Consider the following 18,070-nt stretch of genomic DNA (forward strand, 5'->3'; position numbering starts at 1 on the left):
TCTGGGGTTTTTTTCTACTTGTCTGCGTGTTTTCTCTCTTCCTCCCCTCTAAGCCGGGCTGTCGTGAATCTGAATCCTAGTCACGGGTAGAAATATGAAATGCGATGGACAAAGTGCGCCTCCTGAGTAGTCTGCCATGCCAATGTCGTGCAAAAGCCTTATCCGGAAGCCTGTGTTACTTTTGACAACGCTGGGCCGTGTGCCACCGCAGTGAGTGTTACAGTCCTTATGGCAGGGAGTTTTCTTGAAATAGTATTTATGGGTGCCCTCTGCTTAAAAGAAATCGATGTTTTTTTTACCCTGTTTCCTTTTCTTGTATGCCTCTGCTACTGCCCATTGTACACCATGACATGGTAATGAACGGCGCGAACGATTGTGTTCGGGTAGCCTGGACGGAGACTAAGCTGGACATGCGGCACCGCGGCCTGAGCTGAGAAGTGAGAATCTGGGGTGACGAGTACACAAGGCTAAGATTAGAAATCGGATAATATGGGTAGTAGTATTTGGTAATGTTAAGGAGTAAATTTCTTGAGGGCGATGCATTTGTGGTGAAATGAGTCATATCGTGTATCTCTAAAATTCTTTTCTCTATTATTTTCTGCCCTTTTTTTGGGGTTGATCTTGCAGTCTTCTGATCCCCAGCTGTGAAGTTTCTCAACATACGGACTGCACCAAATGGAAATACAAGCCACATCATCTGCCTGTCTCCTCGCCTCCCCCAGCTTGACATCATCATAATCCAACCACATAAGAATACCACTGGGTAGTCCTGATTGCTGGCTGAATGACCGGACCGGCCGAACGGCTTGCTGGCTGAGCCCCACTAAAACCTTTTTTTGGCCATTTGCCTGCCTTTCATTTTTTTTGGCAGCGAAAATTACAAGTACCAAAGCACCCCAAGTCTCTCACTGCCTGCGTAGCCTGCTGCCTCTGGCGCCCCGCTAAACTACTTTTGGACGCGCTTGGCCCCGAGATTTTTTTTTTCCTCGCCCCGGCCCATTCTTTTCGCCTCCATAATAAACTTGACTTGCCCGTCCCTTTTCTTCCCTCACACAAAACCCAAACCCCTTCTTCACCTTCCACCCCCCTCCCAAATCCAAAAAAACATCTCCTCTCCTCTCATCATTCTCTTTCCTTCCTCAACACTCTCCGGTTTTTCTTTGGTCTCTCCTTTGAAGATATTGTGTTTCTTTTGAGGAAAGCAGCTGGCACTTGTTTCTGAGAGTGCTGCCCTGAATAATCAACTTTTTACGCGGGACACTAAACGGGGCGACTTCCGTTTTCTTTCCCTTGCGAATCCTTTTTACATCTCTTTCCTGTCTCTCCTGTTGGCAATACTTGCTCTAATTACTCTCTTTGAAATCCGAGGGTAATACAGTCCGAATTCTATCCGACGTCAACTTGAAACCCGATCCGACCCATTCAACAAATCCTGTCGATTCCATACGTGAATATGGCGGACCAACTCAACATGAACGGCCTCAGCATTGCCGATAGCCAGCAGTCTGCTGCCCAGCAGCGCTCCTACATTCCTCCTCACCTTCGTGGCCGTGCTCCCCCCCCCAGCGCTGCCCCCAGCGCTGCCCCCAGCGCTGCCCCTCCCCCTGCTGCGGCAGCAAACGGCGCTCCTCCTGCTCCTGCTGCCACCAACGGCGGCGGTTCCTGGTCTGGGTACGTTGAGCCTCTACAATCAACCTTATCCCAACCATATTTACTAACCCCTTATAGAAACCAGGGCGGCTATGGCGGTGGTAGAAACTTCGGCGGCGAAGGCGGCGGCTACCAGGGTAACAACCGACGTGGCGGCTGGGGTGGCCGTGGTGGTTACTCTGGCGGTGGCGGCGGCCACGAGGGTGGCCATGGCGGCGGCCACGGAGGTGGTTATGCCACCCGCGGCTCCGGTGATGGCCAGTGGCGCGATGGCAAGCACGTCCCAGGCCCTGCCAACCCCCGCGTCGAGCGGGAACTCTTTGGTACTGCCGATGACCCTTCGAAGCAGCACACCGGTATCAACTTCGAGAAGTACGACGACATTCCTGTCGAGGCCTCCGGCCATGATGTCCCGGAACCCGTCCACCAGTTCACCTCTCCCCCTCTAGAGGAGCATCTGTGCCGCAACATCGAGCTTGCCCGCTACAAGATTCCCACCCCCGTCCAGAAGTACTCCATCCCCATTGTCATGGGTGGTCGTGATCTGATGGCCTGCGCTCAGACTGGTTCCGGCAAGACTGGTGGTTTCCTTTTCCCCATTCTCGCTCAGTCCTTCATCAATGGGCCTTCTCCCATCCCTGGCGGTGCTCCTGGTCAGTTCGGCCGCCAACGCAAGGCCTACCCTACTGCCCTTATCCTGGCTCCCACACGAGAGCTGGTGTCTCAGATCTACGACGAGTCTCGCAAGTTCGCCTACCGCTCTTGGGTTCGTCCTTGCGTCGTTTATGGCGGTGCCGATATTGGTTCTCAGCTCCGTCAAATTGAGCGTGGTTGCGATCTGCTCGTCGCCACCCCTGGTCGTCTTGTCGATCTCATTGAGCGTGGCCGCATCTCTCTGTGCAACATTAAGTACCTTGTTCTGGATGAGGCTGATCGCATGCTGGATATGGGTTTCGAGCCCCAGATTCGCCGCATTGTTGAGGGTGAGGATATGCCCACCGTCAACGAGCGCCAGACTCTCATGTTCTCGGCCACCTTCCCCCGTGACATCCAGATGCTCGCCCGCGATTTCCTCAAGGACTACGTCTTCCTTTCCGTTGGTCGCGTTGGTTCCACCTCGGAGAACATTACTCAAAAGGTCGAGTACGTTGAGGATGTCGACAAGCGCTCCGTTCTCCTCGATATTCTCCACACCCATGCTGGTGGCCTGACCCTCATCTTCGTTGAGACCAAGCGCATGGCCGATTCGCTCTCCGACTTCCTCATCAACCAGAGCTTCCCCGCCACCTCTATTCACGGCGACCGCACCCAGCGGGAGCGTGAGCGTGCCCTCGAGTTTTTCCGTAACGGCCGGTGCCCCATCATGGTCGCTACCGCAGTTGCCGCCCGTGGTCTCGATATTCCCAATGTCACTCACGTCATCAACTATGATCTGCCCACGGACATTGACGACTACGTTCACCGTATCGGTCGTACTGGTCGTGCTGGCAACACTGGTATTGCCACTGCCTTCTTCAACCGTGGCAACCGTGGTGTTGTCCGTGAGCTCATGGATCTCCTCAAGGAGGCCAACCAAGAGGTCCCCTCTTTCCTCGAGGCCATTGCCCGCGAGTCATCCTTTGGTGGCGGTCGTGGCGGTCGTTCTCGTGGCGGCGGCGGCGGCGGCGGCCGTGGTGCTGCTAACCGTGACTACCGCAAGTTTGGCGGTGGTGGCGGCGGCGGCGGCGGCTTCGGAGGTAACCAAGGCGGCGGCAGCTTCGGCGGTGGCCAGGGCGGTTACGGCGGCGGTGGCTATGGAGGTAGCAACAACTACGGTAGTGGTGGTGGTGCTGGTGGTGCTGGTGGCTACGGCGGCGGCAGTTACGGCAACCCCAGCGGCCCTGGCAACCAGTCCTGGTGGTAATTCATGCCATCACCGGTTTTGCGCCATCAAGCTCCCAAATGGGGAGCTGTGGCCAGAGAAGTCTCGCAGCTTCTCCACTAGACAGTTTTTCTGTCACTTGCTCGTTCGGACTGCGCCAACGCAACACAGCAGCAGTCTGGTTTGATATTTATTGTGTGTCGACTTCTTTTATGCGAACTGTTTTACTTTTACGACCCTTTGGACGCTATTGCATTGATATTTCTGGCGACACGGCGGCATCATGACCTGCGTTTTCGGGTGGCAGTGTTTCACTCATCGACAGCGCTCGGGTTATGGTCCCGGGGCATTTCACAACACGTGTGTGATAGATTGCATTTGTTTGGTTTCAACTTCCTCCTCGCTTGATACCCATAGACGGAGACGTGAGGAATTTGAACAAGGACACGCCGGCAGAGCGTGGTGCGACAGAATCTGGCAGAGACAGACCGGATTCATATTTCGCGGCACTACGATTTGCTTATTTTTGCTTTCTACGTTGGGAAATACCCCTGAGGAAATATGGTTTTTGATTTCCTCATTTTCATACGAGAGGTCATGTTCTCGTCGTGCTTTATAGACAAAGTGGATTACTCGGTTTTCTTCCGGTCAGCATGTGCTTGACGCTCGACCACGGCACAAGAAAGGGGGCCGTGGAAAAGGATTTTTATGTTTTTTTACAGAGCGATGAGCATTAGACTGGAGCGGTCAACATTGGTTTTCTGTGTTTCAATATCAAAGAGCATCAAGGAGGGCATCTCGACGGCAAGAGTTCGATGGATTTCGGTTGGGATGGCATGGTAATGTGCGGCATTGCTCTTTGACAGACAGTCATGAGGACATGGGGCATGAAAGGTTTTTGACTTGGCCGAGAGACAAAGGGAACGAACGGATTGCCAAGGCAAAGAAAGGCCTCTTGATATAGGAGGCCGAACGTATGTACATGGGACTTTCTTTGTACATGGGCTATGCCCCCGTGATAGACAGACAACCAGGGTGGACTGAGCAGTCCAGGGTTAAAAAAATTCGAATGTTTTTGTACTTGTAACCCCCTATGCGTTCCTTGATTGTGTGTGGTCATGATGTGGCTGATGTTTGCATGGCTTGAGCAGTAAACGTATCGATGACTTGGCGCTCAGGTGTCTTGAGTGCGTAGATCAGCAACGACTTTTCGCGTATTTGATCAGCAATATTGATCATTTCCGATGACAGACTTGATTGTTTGTGCCTCCCTCGATAAGCCTGGGGGCGGATCGCCCCGTGTGGCTCTACTAATACTACGGAAAATGGTCCCATAATGTCCGACGGCATGAAACCCACCACCCGCCGCCGCAGCCGCAGCTGACCAGGATGGAGAAGGAACCACCTATGTATGTATGTACAGTGGGTCGATAAAAGTTTCGATCGATTCCTAAACTAGTACTTAATGCGTCTAAACATTAATATTATTACTATATCTTCTAATTATAATTTCTCTACTAATAATACTTAAAAGTAAATAAAATAAATACTATTTTATATTATTATTTTAAAAATAGTTTAAATAGTTTAAACAGACTAAATAGAATATAATAAACTATATTATTAATATAATCCTAATATTAGACTAGTCTAAATATAGAGTATTAGTTTAAATAAAAAAAGAGAAAGTTAATATACTAATTAAAAAGTTCTTTTTAAAATTCATAAAGATAAAGACTACTACTAAACTAACTAAAGTATAAAGTAAACTTAACTATAAGTAGAATACTATAGAAATCCTTATAGAAATAATACTAAAGGAGGTTAATAATACCTTTAATACCTATACTACTTAGAATATACTAAGGCTAGATAGAGTCCCCTATAGTCTCTTAAAAGTCTTTAGTTTAATCCTTCTTATTATACTTACTAAAGTATATAACTCTTTACTAGAGATTAGATACTACTTAGTATAATACTAAACTAAAACTATAGTAGTTCTATAAAAGCTAAAAAAAAAAACCTAATAGAACTTTATATAGTAGAGGGTTAAAGACTAATTACATTTTTATAACTATAAAGAAGCTATTTAAAAAAAAACTTATAATTTAAATTATAATTATAATAAAAATATATTAGATTCTACTTAAGGGCTAAATAAAGAACTAAAGATAAGGATTAATAAAAATAATAATAACTATAATAGTAGATTTAATAAAGATAATATAAATCTAATATCTTTATACTCTATAATAATTAAAAAGAGGAGTTTATCTATTAATTCTTATTTAGTTAATTATTTTAATTAAGTTATTCTTATAATAGACTTATTATAGTTTATTTTAATTAAAAAGTTATATTTTACTATATTCTTAGTATTATTTTAGTTAGAATTATTTAAAAAAATCTATTATTATAAAATATAAACTGTAGCTCTGCCTAGACTCTTAGACGGAACTGCTTCGTATCCTTAACGAGGTATTGTGGTTATCCTGAGATAATGCGAAGTAATTGGCCCCTCTCTGAATCCTTCTCTACCATTGCTCGAAAGATGCCATTCTCCAGGTTTATCAAGTCTCTAGGAGACCCAAATTCCACCGCGGTGCCACGATCCAAGACCAAGATATGATCAAAGTCAGCAATCGTGCTCAAGCGGTGGGCAATCACTAGAAGGGTTGAAGAACCACGTCCAAATTTTGCCCGCAGGGCCTGCTGAATCTTCTCATCCGTCGCATGGTCGATCGAAGAAGTGGCTTCGTCCAGTATGAGGATTTTTGGATTGGAGACAATCGCACGAGCGAGGCAAAGGAGCTGACGCTGGCCTTGAGACAGATTCAAACCTCCCTTGTAAATGGGTATTTCGAGTTCTGATGATAGTATTTTTGCCGCAGAGGTCGTGTACTTGACCTGTGCCAGAGCAGAGAGAAGTTCGTCATCATCGTATTCTTGGAATGGATCCAGATTGGAGCGAACAGTTCCTGAGAATAGCACTGGATTCTGTGGGATGATGGCCAGTCGGCCACGCAAATGGGTCAGCGTCATCTTTGCAATGTCGACTCCGTCAATGAGAATCTGGCCTTGGCTGGCTTCTAAGAATCGGAAGAGAGCGAGAGCCAGCGACGACTTGCCTGCGCCGGTTCGGCCAACGATACCGACGCGTTGATACCCGTCAATGCTCACGTTAACACCACTAAGAACCGGCGGCAGGTCAGGTGCATACTTCACTGCCAGGTTGACCATATCCAATCGGCCCTCCGTTGGCCACGCGGTGGGGGGATCAATCCCCTCGTACAGTTCTGACTCCACGTCAGAGTACTCCAGGACGCGGTCGACGGAATTCAAGTCCAGTTCGAAACCAGTGTAAACCTGAATTAACTGAGTGATGGCACTGGACAGCTGAATTGAAAACCCGATCGCAAAGCCCGCCGAGGCGGCATCTACTCCATTCTGGCGGGTCACCAAGACAGCAACACATGTGGTAAAAATCGCTCCGGTGATGTTGATTCTCGTTCCGAGCCAGCGTGTCAACAGCCACTGATGCCAATATGCCCGAGCGTGAGCATCCACAAGTTGCTGCATTTGCTCAATGTAGATTTCCGATTTTCCATAGGCCCGGATAGTCCAAAGTCCAGTGAGCGAGGAGTTGAACTTCTCATAAATTGGACTGCGAGCGATGTTTTCCATGCGCTTCATCTCCCGCGCCGCGACAAGGTACACACGGCTGAAGTAGACACATGCCGATGCCAGGGGAACGATTGGGATGATTGACAGAGGGTTCACGATAATGCCGGCGACAATCACACTGCCAGATTCCAGGCCGGCGACGAGTATTTGGATCAGAGAGAGACAGATTCGAGAGTCGACGATGTTCAAGTCAACCGAGAAGCGATTCAAAATCTGGCCAACAGGAACTGTGTCAAGCCATTGGAGAGGTGCGCTGAGTATACCGCGTAGACACTGTTGAAAGAGACGTTCCGATGCACGGAGCGCGGGATGGAAAATTATCATATTTACCATCGCGCCCACAAGCCACTCGCAGATAGCGAAAGCCACGTAGATGCAAAAATGAAAGCTGCCATTCCCCACTACCATGTTTGGTGCATTGATAATGATCTCGGTATCATGGTTGATCCAGACACGTAGCCACCAGCTCTGCTCCAAGTTAGTATGTTGAAGGACAGGATTAGCCTCCTCTGTGGGAATAAAATACTTACCCTTGCGAGTATAAGAGCCATATGTGACACACTAATCACGGCAACTAGAGCCCACAGCCACCATGCATCACTTGCTGTGAGATACTGGATAAAAAGGCGCAGAGAGGATTTGTTCGTCTTGTCTTGCTCTTTTTTCAGAAACGGTCGTGGCGCCTTGCCAGTCCCCGGCCTACTTTGTGATATAACAGGACCATTAGGCTGATCAAGGTGTTCGAGGGGAAACGACGGGACGTCTTCTAATGTAACCTCCTCGTTTCCTTCCACTTCATCTAGTCTGCAAGACTGTAACAAACTGTCCAGCATTCCACGAGCATGTAATTGAGCAGCACCACCAACGAAGCCAACCGTCCCATCCTCCAAATGAACGATCATTTCGGTTTGGGGCAAACAAATACCGATGCGATGTGTGGCAAGAATTCGGGTTCGACCCGCAGCCAAAGGCCCGGTCAGTGCATGTTCATAAAGATGCTGCGCGGTATGAACGTCGACTGCGCTAAATATATCATCCAACAATAAAGTACTAGCGCGGGAATATAACGCTCTTGCGAGGGAAATGCGGGCTTTCTGTCCACCACTCAAGTTGACTCCATCAGGGCCGACTTCAGTTTGGTCGCCGTCAGCGAAGGATTGCAGGTCCTTTACCAAGGCGCACGCGTATAATACATCCCTATATCGCTCTTCAAGAAGTGGAAGTCCAAACAGAATATTCTGTTGGATAGTGGCTGCCTCAATCCATGGCGTCTGAGCCACATACGCCGTAACGGAGTCGACGAGCCAGTCTCCGCTGGCTGCGTAGGAACGCCAAATGCTCTCAGGATGCGGTCGAAGAGTGGTCATTACCTGCCCCGTAATGATGTCACATTCTCCCAGAATGGCGGCCAACAGCAGACTTTTGCCGGATCCCGTTGGCCCGGAAATCAGGCTTAATTTGCCCCGGGGAATCTCCAGATCAAGGTCCCTCAAGACCCAGGGAGACCTTTGAGATGTTAACGCTCCTGGCCAAGAAATGGTGGCGTTCTGAAAGCCAATATTGTCCGATGGAGTCAACTTTGGCATCTTTTCGGGAGTGCGAAAATACTCATCCAGGCGGCGTGTGCTGATCCAAGTGTCAATCACATTCGAGAGCAAGGTCGGAAGCACACCCAACGATGCCGTTATCGAACCCATGATTGATATAGCAGTGAAAGTGACAGAAGCCGTCAGCCCGTTGTGCAGAGTGGCATAGACTCCCAATGAAGCAACAGACAGCGCGATTGGGGCAAGTATGTAGAAGGACATAATACCAGCATTCGAAATAAAGATCTGGCGCTGCCCTGACAACTCTTCCTTTCTCACCGTACCGATTCTATTTGACCACTTCTCCTCCGATGCAGAGAATTTGATTTGGCGGATCCCGTGGAGCATCTCAGTGAGTATATACATCTTCTTGTCGCGTGCCGCCATCAATTCTCTGCCAGCCACTGCGTACTTGCGGCCGCAGGGAATGACCATGGGCATCAGAACAGCGATACAGGCAAAACCTGCAGCTGAACTTTCCCAGCCAAGTATTTTCATCAACAGGGCAGAAGAGATGATCACCCTTAACGGGGCAAGCACCAAATGAAACGAGTACGTGGCAAACCGACCGATTCGCTGACCGTCAACTGCAACCAAGTTGATTGTACTCTTAGCGGCGCTGCAGTCTTGGTCAACATTGTCGTCGCTCCTGCTTGTATCGGAGCCCGCGGACCCAGTGAGGCGCATTGCCTTGTGAAAAACCATGATGGATATCTGCTCGATCATTCGGACAGAGATCTTGTTGTAGGCAATCCAGTGTACCCACTGTTCAACAAGGGAGGAGCAAACGACTGCTAGGCCCAATATAACTCCCCATGCCCCCAACGGCAAAGAGCTTTTGTCTTCAGACGAATCAGATTCCAAGACTTGCAGCATATGTAACAACACCATGTGCGGCGCGAAGGAAAGCAGCGCTAGGAGCGAGCAAACCACCGCCATCAGGGTAAGGTGTGTACGATTGGATAGTACTAATATCCTCCACATCGGTTCTGGGGGTCTAAAACCGTCTGGCACTTGGACGTGATTGCGCATCGGGCCCTCGCAAAACAATTCTTGGAGCCTCTGCGATCGACTGCTGTGGTCCAACCGTGGAAGTTGCGCTGGATCGAGCTCCGTTTCCTGATGGCTGAGGCGGATAATCTTATTTGCCCAGCTAAATGTAGCACGGCTAAGAATCGAGGTGGAAAGTTCGCAGTCGACCATGATATCGTTGTGGTAGACGTTGGGGCGGCGAGGAAGCAGCAAGCAGAGAGCCGCTGTGGCGAGATGACAGCAACATTCTGTACCGAGCAGCCATTGTTGGATGCTTTCCAGTTGTGAAGGATATGATGCATAAATCTCAAATGCGACAGAAATCAAGATCAATACACAACTTAGATTCAATTGCAAGGCCAGAGAATAACGCAGAGCATGGCGTGACTCCACCAGCAAGGCCGCACATTCAATGAGCAAGAAAAACTGATACAGTCAGTAATGGCAGGTGAATCGCAAAAATAGAACACCTACCAAAATGCCACAGTGTAGCCACGCCTCTCTTGTTGGGGTGATGACAGCCCGCGACAAAGACACGGCCCCTGCGGTGATTGTCAAGATGGTAATCATAACACGCCGTTTCCACCCCATGGCAGCCTGGACATCTTGGAACGTGCTCTCGCCATCGAGGTCGCGATAAAAGTGTTTGGCGAATTGGTCTGTGGTATGAAATGCTCGACGGGCCCAACTTGTCAGGCTCCGAAACGCAAGGGTGGACAAGCAAGTCGTCAGGACAAGAATGATGACTGTGCAATGCGGAGCTTGGGCTCCAGCGTGCTGCATTTCGCCAGGTTGAAGGTATGAGTTCGGCCCTGGATCTCGTTTGGCGTTCAGGTACTATTCCTGCTCGATTTTGGCCACCATTAAAAGCGGCCACTCGGGAGGCAGGCTCCGGCCGACAAATATACACGTCTGCGTCTCTAGGCTCAGGTATAGAGCGAGAGTGGCCTGTACCCCGTGTATACGTCCACTGGTACGTAGGCAGTTTTCTCGGGCGCCTGTGGTGGGCTCCGCAAACAATTCGCTGGGCAAGACAAGAGAAGCGGATGTCGTCATAGGGACAAAGAAAACTCCTATAAATCTACGGAGTACGGATACATTGTACCACTTTAGAATTCAGCTGAATCGCTGCTAAGATAAGATGACTCAAGTCAAAGCTAGGGGAGCGAATCAGAATGGCACCCACACTACACATCTGTACGGAGGAAGGAGTGAAGCTTGAATTCACATCTAAATCAGTAAATAATGGTGTTATGGGCTAGCCGAGACAAATCCACATTACTGGATGCCACGACCTTTTCCCCCGCCCGTTCTACCTATCCATTTGATGCCGTTGCAGCTGTACTAAGCGCGTATAAGATATGTAACAGTGATAGCCGATCCGGAAGAAAAGCCCTTTGCTGCGGTACAGAGTATAGTTTGCCGAGATATGTAAGGGAAGAATATATGCGTAATAGGATCTTCGAGCTGTGCTCCATGTCTTACAACAGCTGCTATGGCACAGTGTGTTGTCTCAGTTGACAATATGATTATACCAGTATCGGCATGTCTACCCGGTGAGATCGAGCAGTCGTGCAGGCATTGACGTGATTTCTCAGCAACTCGCGAAAGCTTTATGTCGTATCCGTATTTTTTATCAACAAGGTGACCCAGCCGGTGTCAGAACCAGGCGAAACAGTAGCAATGGTGGCTGGCTGAGCGCTCTATCCGCACTAATCAAAGTACAAGACTTTGGGTGCTAATCCTTATTCCACTCTTCATACGAGGGAGTGATGCAAGAGTCGGAAATAGACCCTTCATTCGTCACCAATAAGCGTTAGCACGGGCTTGTTCACTGGGAGTGGAAGCAATCCCCGTATGCCTATTGACTGCGGGATGAATGAAGGGAAGATAGATACAACATTAAGCGGTGAAGAGAACTGATAGTCAAGGATGTATTGAGCCCTTAGTTAATGTTTATAGGTAATAGCACATGCCTGCGATTTGTATATGTTGGTTCTGGGCAGGCAGGCTCCCGATACTACTCGAGCTGTGCATAAACTACAAAAGGGACAATAATGGTTTAATCAATACATTTGCTGAGTGTATGCATAGTTACTGAGCTAGCACAGCTGCAAGAGATTCATCTAGGATCTGGAGAGCCTGGTCGATCTCCGTCCTTGATACGGTGATCGGTGGCACCAGTCGAACAACAGACCCCTGTGCGGGAGACGGAACAACACTGCACGACAACCCACCGGCTAGGGCTTTCTTTACTACTGCAGCCCCCAAGTCCTTCGCAGTTATCGTAGCCCCTGGACGTGACACCAGCTCAAACCCCTGAAGAAGTCCTCGACCTCGAACATCTCCAATCCAATCTCCATACTGTGACTGAAGTCGGAGTAAACCTTGGGTCAATTGGGCCCCCCGCTCAGCTGCATTCTGACAGAGCCCATCACGTTCGACAATCTCTAGGGTTTTGTTCCCAACGGCCGCAGTCAAGGGGTCGTTCTGATGCGTTGTGTTCCAGTAGAAGACAGAGTTTCGACTACCCTTCTCGATCTCGGCACTTGTGACAAGAGCCGCAAGGGCAACCCCGCAGCCTAGCGTTTTTGACAATAGAAGGATATCAGGGACAAATCCCTCCTCGTCTTGAAACGCGAACATCTTGCCAGTCCGCCCAACACCTGTCTGTGCCTCGTCAACAATGAGCACTATCCCCCGCTTCTTGCATTCAGCACTGAGTCGTCTCAAGTAGCCTCTAGGCAGTTCTAGGATTCCTCCGCCAGATAGAATCGGCTCAATCAAAAAGGCTGCCAGCGATCCAATGCTCTGGCGATCGATCATGGACCACCCGTAGTCAAATTCAGCCTCCCAACAGTATGTCCCGTTGAGCTGGAATGGCGATTTGCATGCATATGGTGCTGGGAAGGCCAGCTGGCCAGGCATGCATGGAAGACCAGTGTTCCGATACTTGGAGAATGTGGCGGAACTGGCACCCCCTGTCTGGCCATGGTAGCTGGCAGTCAGAGCTATCACCTCGAACTTTCCAGTGTAGGCTTTCGCCAGCTTGATGCCCGCCTCCACACTCTCCGATCCCGTATTCAATAAAAGCGTCTTCTCCAGCGGCGGAGGTAGTAAGCGAGCCAGTCGCAAGACTAGGTCCGCCACAGGCTTTGTGATCATGGTGCTGTGTAGGTGATCGACTGTCTCAATCTGGCGTTTTACCACATCCACAATTTCCGGATGGGAATGGCCGAGTAGAGAGCTTCGTTGGCCTGAGGTGAAGTCGAGAATTTGACGTCCGTCCTCATCTAAAAGGTAGGTGCCCTGAGCCTTGACAACTTTCACTGGCGAGATGGTGATGCCAGTATATAGGAGGTGGTTCGAAGCAGTGGCGAGATCGAATGTCGTCATACTTGCGAAATGGGCTCAATTTCGGATTGGATTTGAAATAGAAGAATATAATCCCTCAGGTTAACGGGGATCAGTAAAGTAGTAGCGATGCAGGACAATAGACACCCTCATTCAAATTGGGTGCAATCAGGATATGTGTTCTGAACTGCGCCCAACGGTGTAAGCCCAACCAAGTGACAGGCCATGCGGGGTACTACCTACAGATATATATAAATTAGCAAAGGGAATGGCGCAAGTTCACGTGACGCTTCTTTCAGGAGCCATGAAAAGGCTGTAGGCAGCGACAGACACAGACGGAAGAAGAAGAAAAAGAAAAGAGGAAAGGTAGTAAATCGTACTGAATAAGAATATAACCTTCCGATCAAAAGTTTACTACATGCGGTGACGAACAAGGTACAGGGCGTACTAGCGTAGCTATTTTACATGTTGATTTAACAAGATTGTCAGATAAATTGAATACATCTTTTAAATCTTTCCAAACCCTCATACTCGCGTTCGTCATACTCTGGGGAGCATCTGTAGACCTAATGGGATGGCTTATTTTTGACTCCAACAATTTGACGCTAGCACAGCGGGCCGATACGCCAAGAGCCTGCCTGCTAGGGGCCAACTGGTAGTTAACTACCTAGTAGTTATTATTACACTGTAAGTTAAGTATGTATGTACAGTATGTACATAGGTACTGTACATAGCTGAGGTCGGATTAGGCTGGTTACTTGCGAGCCCAATGCCACTAGAGGGACTCGTTAGCCAGGGTTGTTAGTAGTGCAACAAGTAGACGGCTCGTGTTCTGTTATCTTTCGCCCGCCTACACTGTGGTGCTAGAATTGCTCTCGATGAATGCCCTGATATGATTTTGCCTTATGATCCGACAACACAGGCGTTTGTAATGCTATGCCTCTACTAGCTACCGGTGCTATCCTAGCACTTGATGACTCCAGCAAGAAATTTTATTTGTTTAGCAAATAATCTCGAGCCGTCTTTGTGCAAGTTGTTGCCGATCGATGCCGGGACTGCAAGTGGGTGTGGCTGCGGTCGCTCATCCGCTCCGGCGCATCACCCGAATATTCCATACTCTCCATCCATACAGGCAAGTCTGTTGGCTATCAGACTTGAAATGCTTCGCTTATGACACGCGCTGTGCCACTGCTGCAGAATGCGAGGGATGACGTAGTCGTTCAGCAGGGAACAGGTGCTGGTACAACAACCTGGCAGCCCTGTTCACTTCTCTGTCCTCGATGACACAGGATATGTTTCCATCGCTTGCGCCTACAAGGAGTTTTATGTCAGTACAGTGGTTTCTCAGCTTCCCGAAAGTATGATGAGCATATCAACAATATTACCTACCGTGTGATATCATGGTGATATTGATGTTACTGTTTTCAAGTGTAGAAACCACGCCCCCCGCGAACGCTGAGCTCTCGGGTTTCTGCCTGTCAATGACACTCATAATGGCCATGTCTACCACAAAATTTACGCTGCCATGGCAGCGTAAATCCTCAACGGCCTTGTAGAGATTATTCTCCGTGATTTCATACCCTTCTTTCATGCCACCTCTGACTAGCGGCGCCTCCGAGTGCAGCGACACCGTGATCCCCGCGGCACTTGTGGCAACCCCACACACCGGCAGCTGCCACACATCGAGGGCTGCAAAGATGTTGGCAAAGAATTTATGCCGAAGGAGCATCTCCATTGGTCGTAATTCCATGACCAGGACATTGCGCCTAGCCGTCAATGTTACCGGGCTGCCGGGACACGTGAATGTCGCGACATCTGATTCCGCTGCTAGGTCTGGCAGTCCCCTCGATCCTTGGCCGCCAGGTTCAAGGACGTACATGGGCATAATACCCATGGGGTTCCTGAATCGTGCATCACGTTTTATGGCAGAGACGTGCATAACGTCTGATCCGTACATTGCCAGCTTCATCGCAGCTGCAAGTGTACAACAGAGCTGAGCCGGTGGGATATGACCCAGGTCGGCCGTCGAAGTGCTGTCGGTTGGCTTCCAGATCTGGTTTGCGCCACTTGATATGCCCACAGCGAGCTGTGAACGCAGCATTGAATCTTGATGCCGCCCAGTCTCGGTATGGCGAGACTGTACCAGTTCTCGTAGACGTGGGTGCTGCACCGCCGTAAAGATCGGCATCACCCCAGCCGGACTGCTGTATCCGTAGAGGACGCTGTCGCCGACATCGAAGCTGCCTGGATCAATGTTCAACCTAAACACCACTATCTGCTCCAACGTCATAGGTGATCTCATCCGCTGCAGTGATTGCTGCTGGTCTGGATTGTTTGTCGCTGTCGTTTCCAATCGGTTGACTAAAATCACTGCCGGTAGTCCGCCACTCTTCACCACTGCAAACATCGCTACCACTAACCACTTCGGCTTCTTGAAACACAGCAGAGCCACGGATAAAGCTGGAGGTTCAAGTTCTCCGAAATGCCTCATCAGTCTCGTTGATAGGTCGCCAGGCTCGCTATACAGCCGTGCATGCTCCACGTGAACAAAATTGGCGCGTCTGGCTGCGATTTCGCCATCTCCGTAGTCAGTTCGTTCACTCATCAATTTTGGCATTGTATAGGGTTGCAGTGAAGGCTGTTTGCTAGAACAAATCTAATCGATCTACCAAGCATCTCCTCGGGATGCGCGGAAAGACAACACTTGTCCTTTAGCTTGCTTATCGGATTGCTCTGGCGGAAAGATCAGGTGACTTTCCTGCGTTATTAATTGCTCGATGTATGAGCAGGCAGTACTGTCATATATCTGGCTTAGACAGGTCTTAGAAGCTCTCTGTCCTCGTTAACAATCGCGATATCCAAGTCGCCCTCGATGTTAGCGTGCCCTTGTACTGTCAAAGCTGGAGCGATTGGTAAGTTCCAGAACCTGGGATTAGAACCCGAACTCGCCCTCAGATGACTCTTTAGACGTGATAGTGCGAGTACTGTGCAATATCCTCTGTAGCGAAGAACAGCCCCAGCATCAGGCACACTTCGCTGGCTAGACTCATTTCAGCTCGGTGGAAAACTGTTATTCATCTTGAGCTCGAGAGAAATAGCTGCTTGGTAAACACCTGAGTGGCATATGGAATACAGGCATAAACAAGGTGAACTATGGCTAAAAGTTGCTATTTACATATAGATTGAGTGAGTTTAAAAAATGCCATGAGCACCTGCATCTCACTATAAGATCGCCAGCTTATGTCATGCTGTTGAAATCTATCCACGTTGAGATTAGCATCCCGGGCCAATTTCGCCTAGTTAGGATGTCGCACTAAACCGAAATTAGGTAAGCGAATCAAAGTCACCTGCAGCCTCAGATGTACTCACGGCTAACAGTTATTTCCGGAGAAGAAAATTCGGCACATCGATTTCATGACTCTGTTCAGTGTCAGCTGCATGCTACTCGCTCGCCTGGCTTAATCATGACGGCAGGGATCACGAGAGACTTACCTCCACGTAACGCCCAATAAACCTCATGCCCATGAAACGCGGGATGGTCATTTTTTCTTGGGTAAAGTACTCCCACAAGGCTCTTCCATCGGGGTCGCCGGAAGGGTCCAGCACTCTCTTCAGCTCCTCCCGAACAATCGACCAGCCTCCATGCGACTCCAAGCCCAAGATGTGCAAGATTGGGCCCACATTGTCCTGAATGATAGAATGATGCACTTTGTTCCAGGGCTTCCGGTGGCTATCGGCAAGATGGGGGGAGCCTTCGGGGAGGAGGTCACTAAGCGTATACCCGGATCGGAGGAATGTGGGGTAATGGATCCGAGTTCCTTCAAAATCTCGGATCGCGAACCCTGTTACCGTTTTTGTCATGACATTGACACGGACGAGAACGTTTTGAAGGTGGCTCTCGAATCCAAGTCCGTATCGAACCAACGGCGGCATCAAAGCTGAGAATAATAGCGCAGCGTAGCTTTTTGCAAGGTTAGCCATGTTTGTTGGGTGGGCCAACGCAGACTTGGAAATGTTGGACAAACTTACTTTCTAAACCAATCTTGCTTTTTCGTCAAGTCATCGAGACCAAAGAGAATCTCCATGTATGTTTGGTCCTCGTTGAAAGGTTTCTGATATAGTCCAGCGCCGGGGATAAGTATCTCCTCAGTGTTTTCGGCCAGTTGCTCCGGGAGCTTTCGGATGACGCATGATACTTGGCCCGCATCTGTGAAATCGCCCTGCTTGCCTGTGACGGATGCGGGTTCTTCAAAGATCCACAGATCTGGTGGAAGCAAGTCCGGTAGCATTTTGCCAAGAACAGGACCAAGAACTGCACCCCATGGTTTAACATTCCTCAACCCAGAGGTGATTTGAACAAAGAGTGAAAGTTTTAGGTGATGCGGAAAGTTGACTCCAGGCTTGAATGATATACTGCGCATTGAAATTTGGGCGCGGCAGGAGTCTGGAACACTTTGAAGAAGGCGCGCTTGAGGGAATAAGGGCATGATACTTGGTAGTTGGCGAGTAAAACATGGAATGACGATGCGATCAGGTGACTCGACCTCTCCAGAAATCCCGAATGATTTGAGAAGCGGCTGCAAGAGCTGCTCAAATGGTCCAGTGACTCTTAATTCCGACTTTGAGATGGAGAGGAACGATAATTCTGGCGATAGAAGTTTAGGGATGTCATCTGGCACGATGGGCGGCAATGGGGGTTGGGCAAGGCATGTTTTGTGCAACTAAACGCGGTTATTTCCAGTGTCGCACACATACATCAAGAAGACTGAGGAAGAATACCGGATGTGTGGGATGCCCAGTCACGACTGATTGCTCCCAATCAGCGAGTGGAGACTTGAGATGAAGTCTTGGCTGAGTAGCCGCAATTTCGAGCCATTTGACTTCCTCAAATTAGTAAAAAGTC

At 49.2% G+C, this 18,070-nt stretch overlaps 3 protein-coding genes across 3 annotated transcripts; 1 reads left to right on the top strand and 2 right to left on the bottom strand.

Annotated features, from left to right (window-relative positions):
• Positions 1 to 1,471: 1,471 nt before the first annotated feature.
• ISF_03831 (DEAD-like helicase) lies at positions 1,472 to 3,553 on the top strand (the record flags this gene model as incomplete). Its single annotated transcript, XM_018847437.1, has 2 exons — positions 1,472 to 1,671; positions 1,729 to 3,553. The coding sequence occupies 2 exons, from the start codon at positions 1,472 to 1,474 to the stop codon at positions 3,551 to 3,553; spliced, it is 2,025 nt and encodes a 674-aa protein (XP_018705644.1).
• A 2,445-nt stretch (positions 3,554 to 5,998) lies between these two features.
• ISF_03832 (ABC transporter, transmembrane domain, type 1) lies at positions 5,999 to 8,097 on the bottom strand (the record flags this gene model as incomplete). The annotated part of the gene is made up of 3 exons (XM_018847438.1): positions 5,999 to 7,468; positions 7,526 to 7,663; positions 7,726 to 8,097. 3 exons carry the CDS (start codon positions 8,095 to 8,097, stop codon positions 5,999 to 6,001), a joined length of 1,980 nt encoding a protein of 659 aa, XP_018705645.1.
• Positions 8,098 to 16,545: 8,448 nt separating this feature from the next.
• ISF_03833 (FhuF/siderophore biosynthesis protein) lies at positions 16,546 to 17,456 on the bottom strand (the record flags this gene model as incomplete). Its single annotated transcript, XM_018847439.1, has 3 exons — positions 16,546 to 16,587; positions 16,660 to 17,128; positions 17,197 to 17,456. 3 exons carry the CDS (start codon positions 17,454 to 17,456, stop codon positions 16,546 to 16,548), a joined length of 771 nt encoding a protein of 256 aa, XP_018705646.1.
• Positions 17,457 to 18,070: the final 614 nt, after the last annotated feature.

This window comes from Cordyceps fumosorosea (assembly GCF_001636725.1).
Source record: "Cordyceps fumosorosea ARSEF 2679 chromosome Unknown scaffold_7, whole genome shotgun sequence".
Taxonomy (NCBI): Eukaryota; Fungi; Ascomycota; class Sordariomycetes; order Hypocreales; family Cordycipitaceae; genus Cordyceps; species Cordyceps fumosorosea.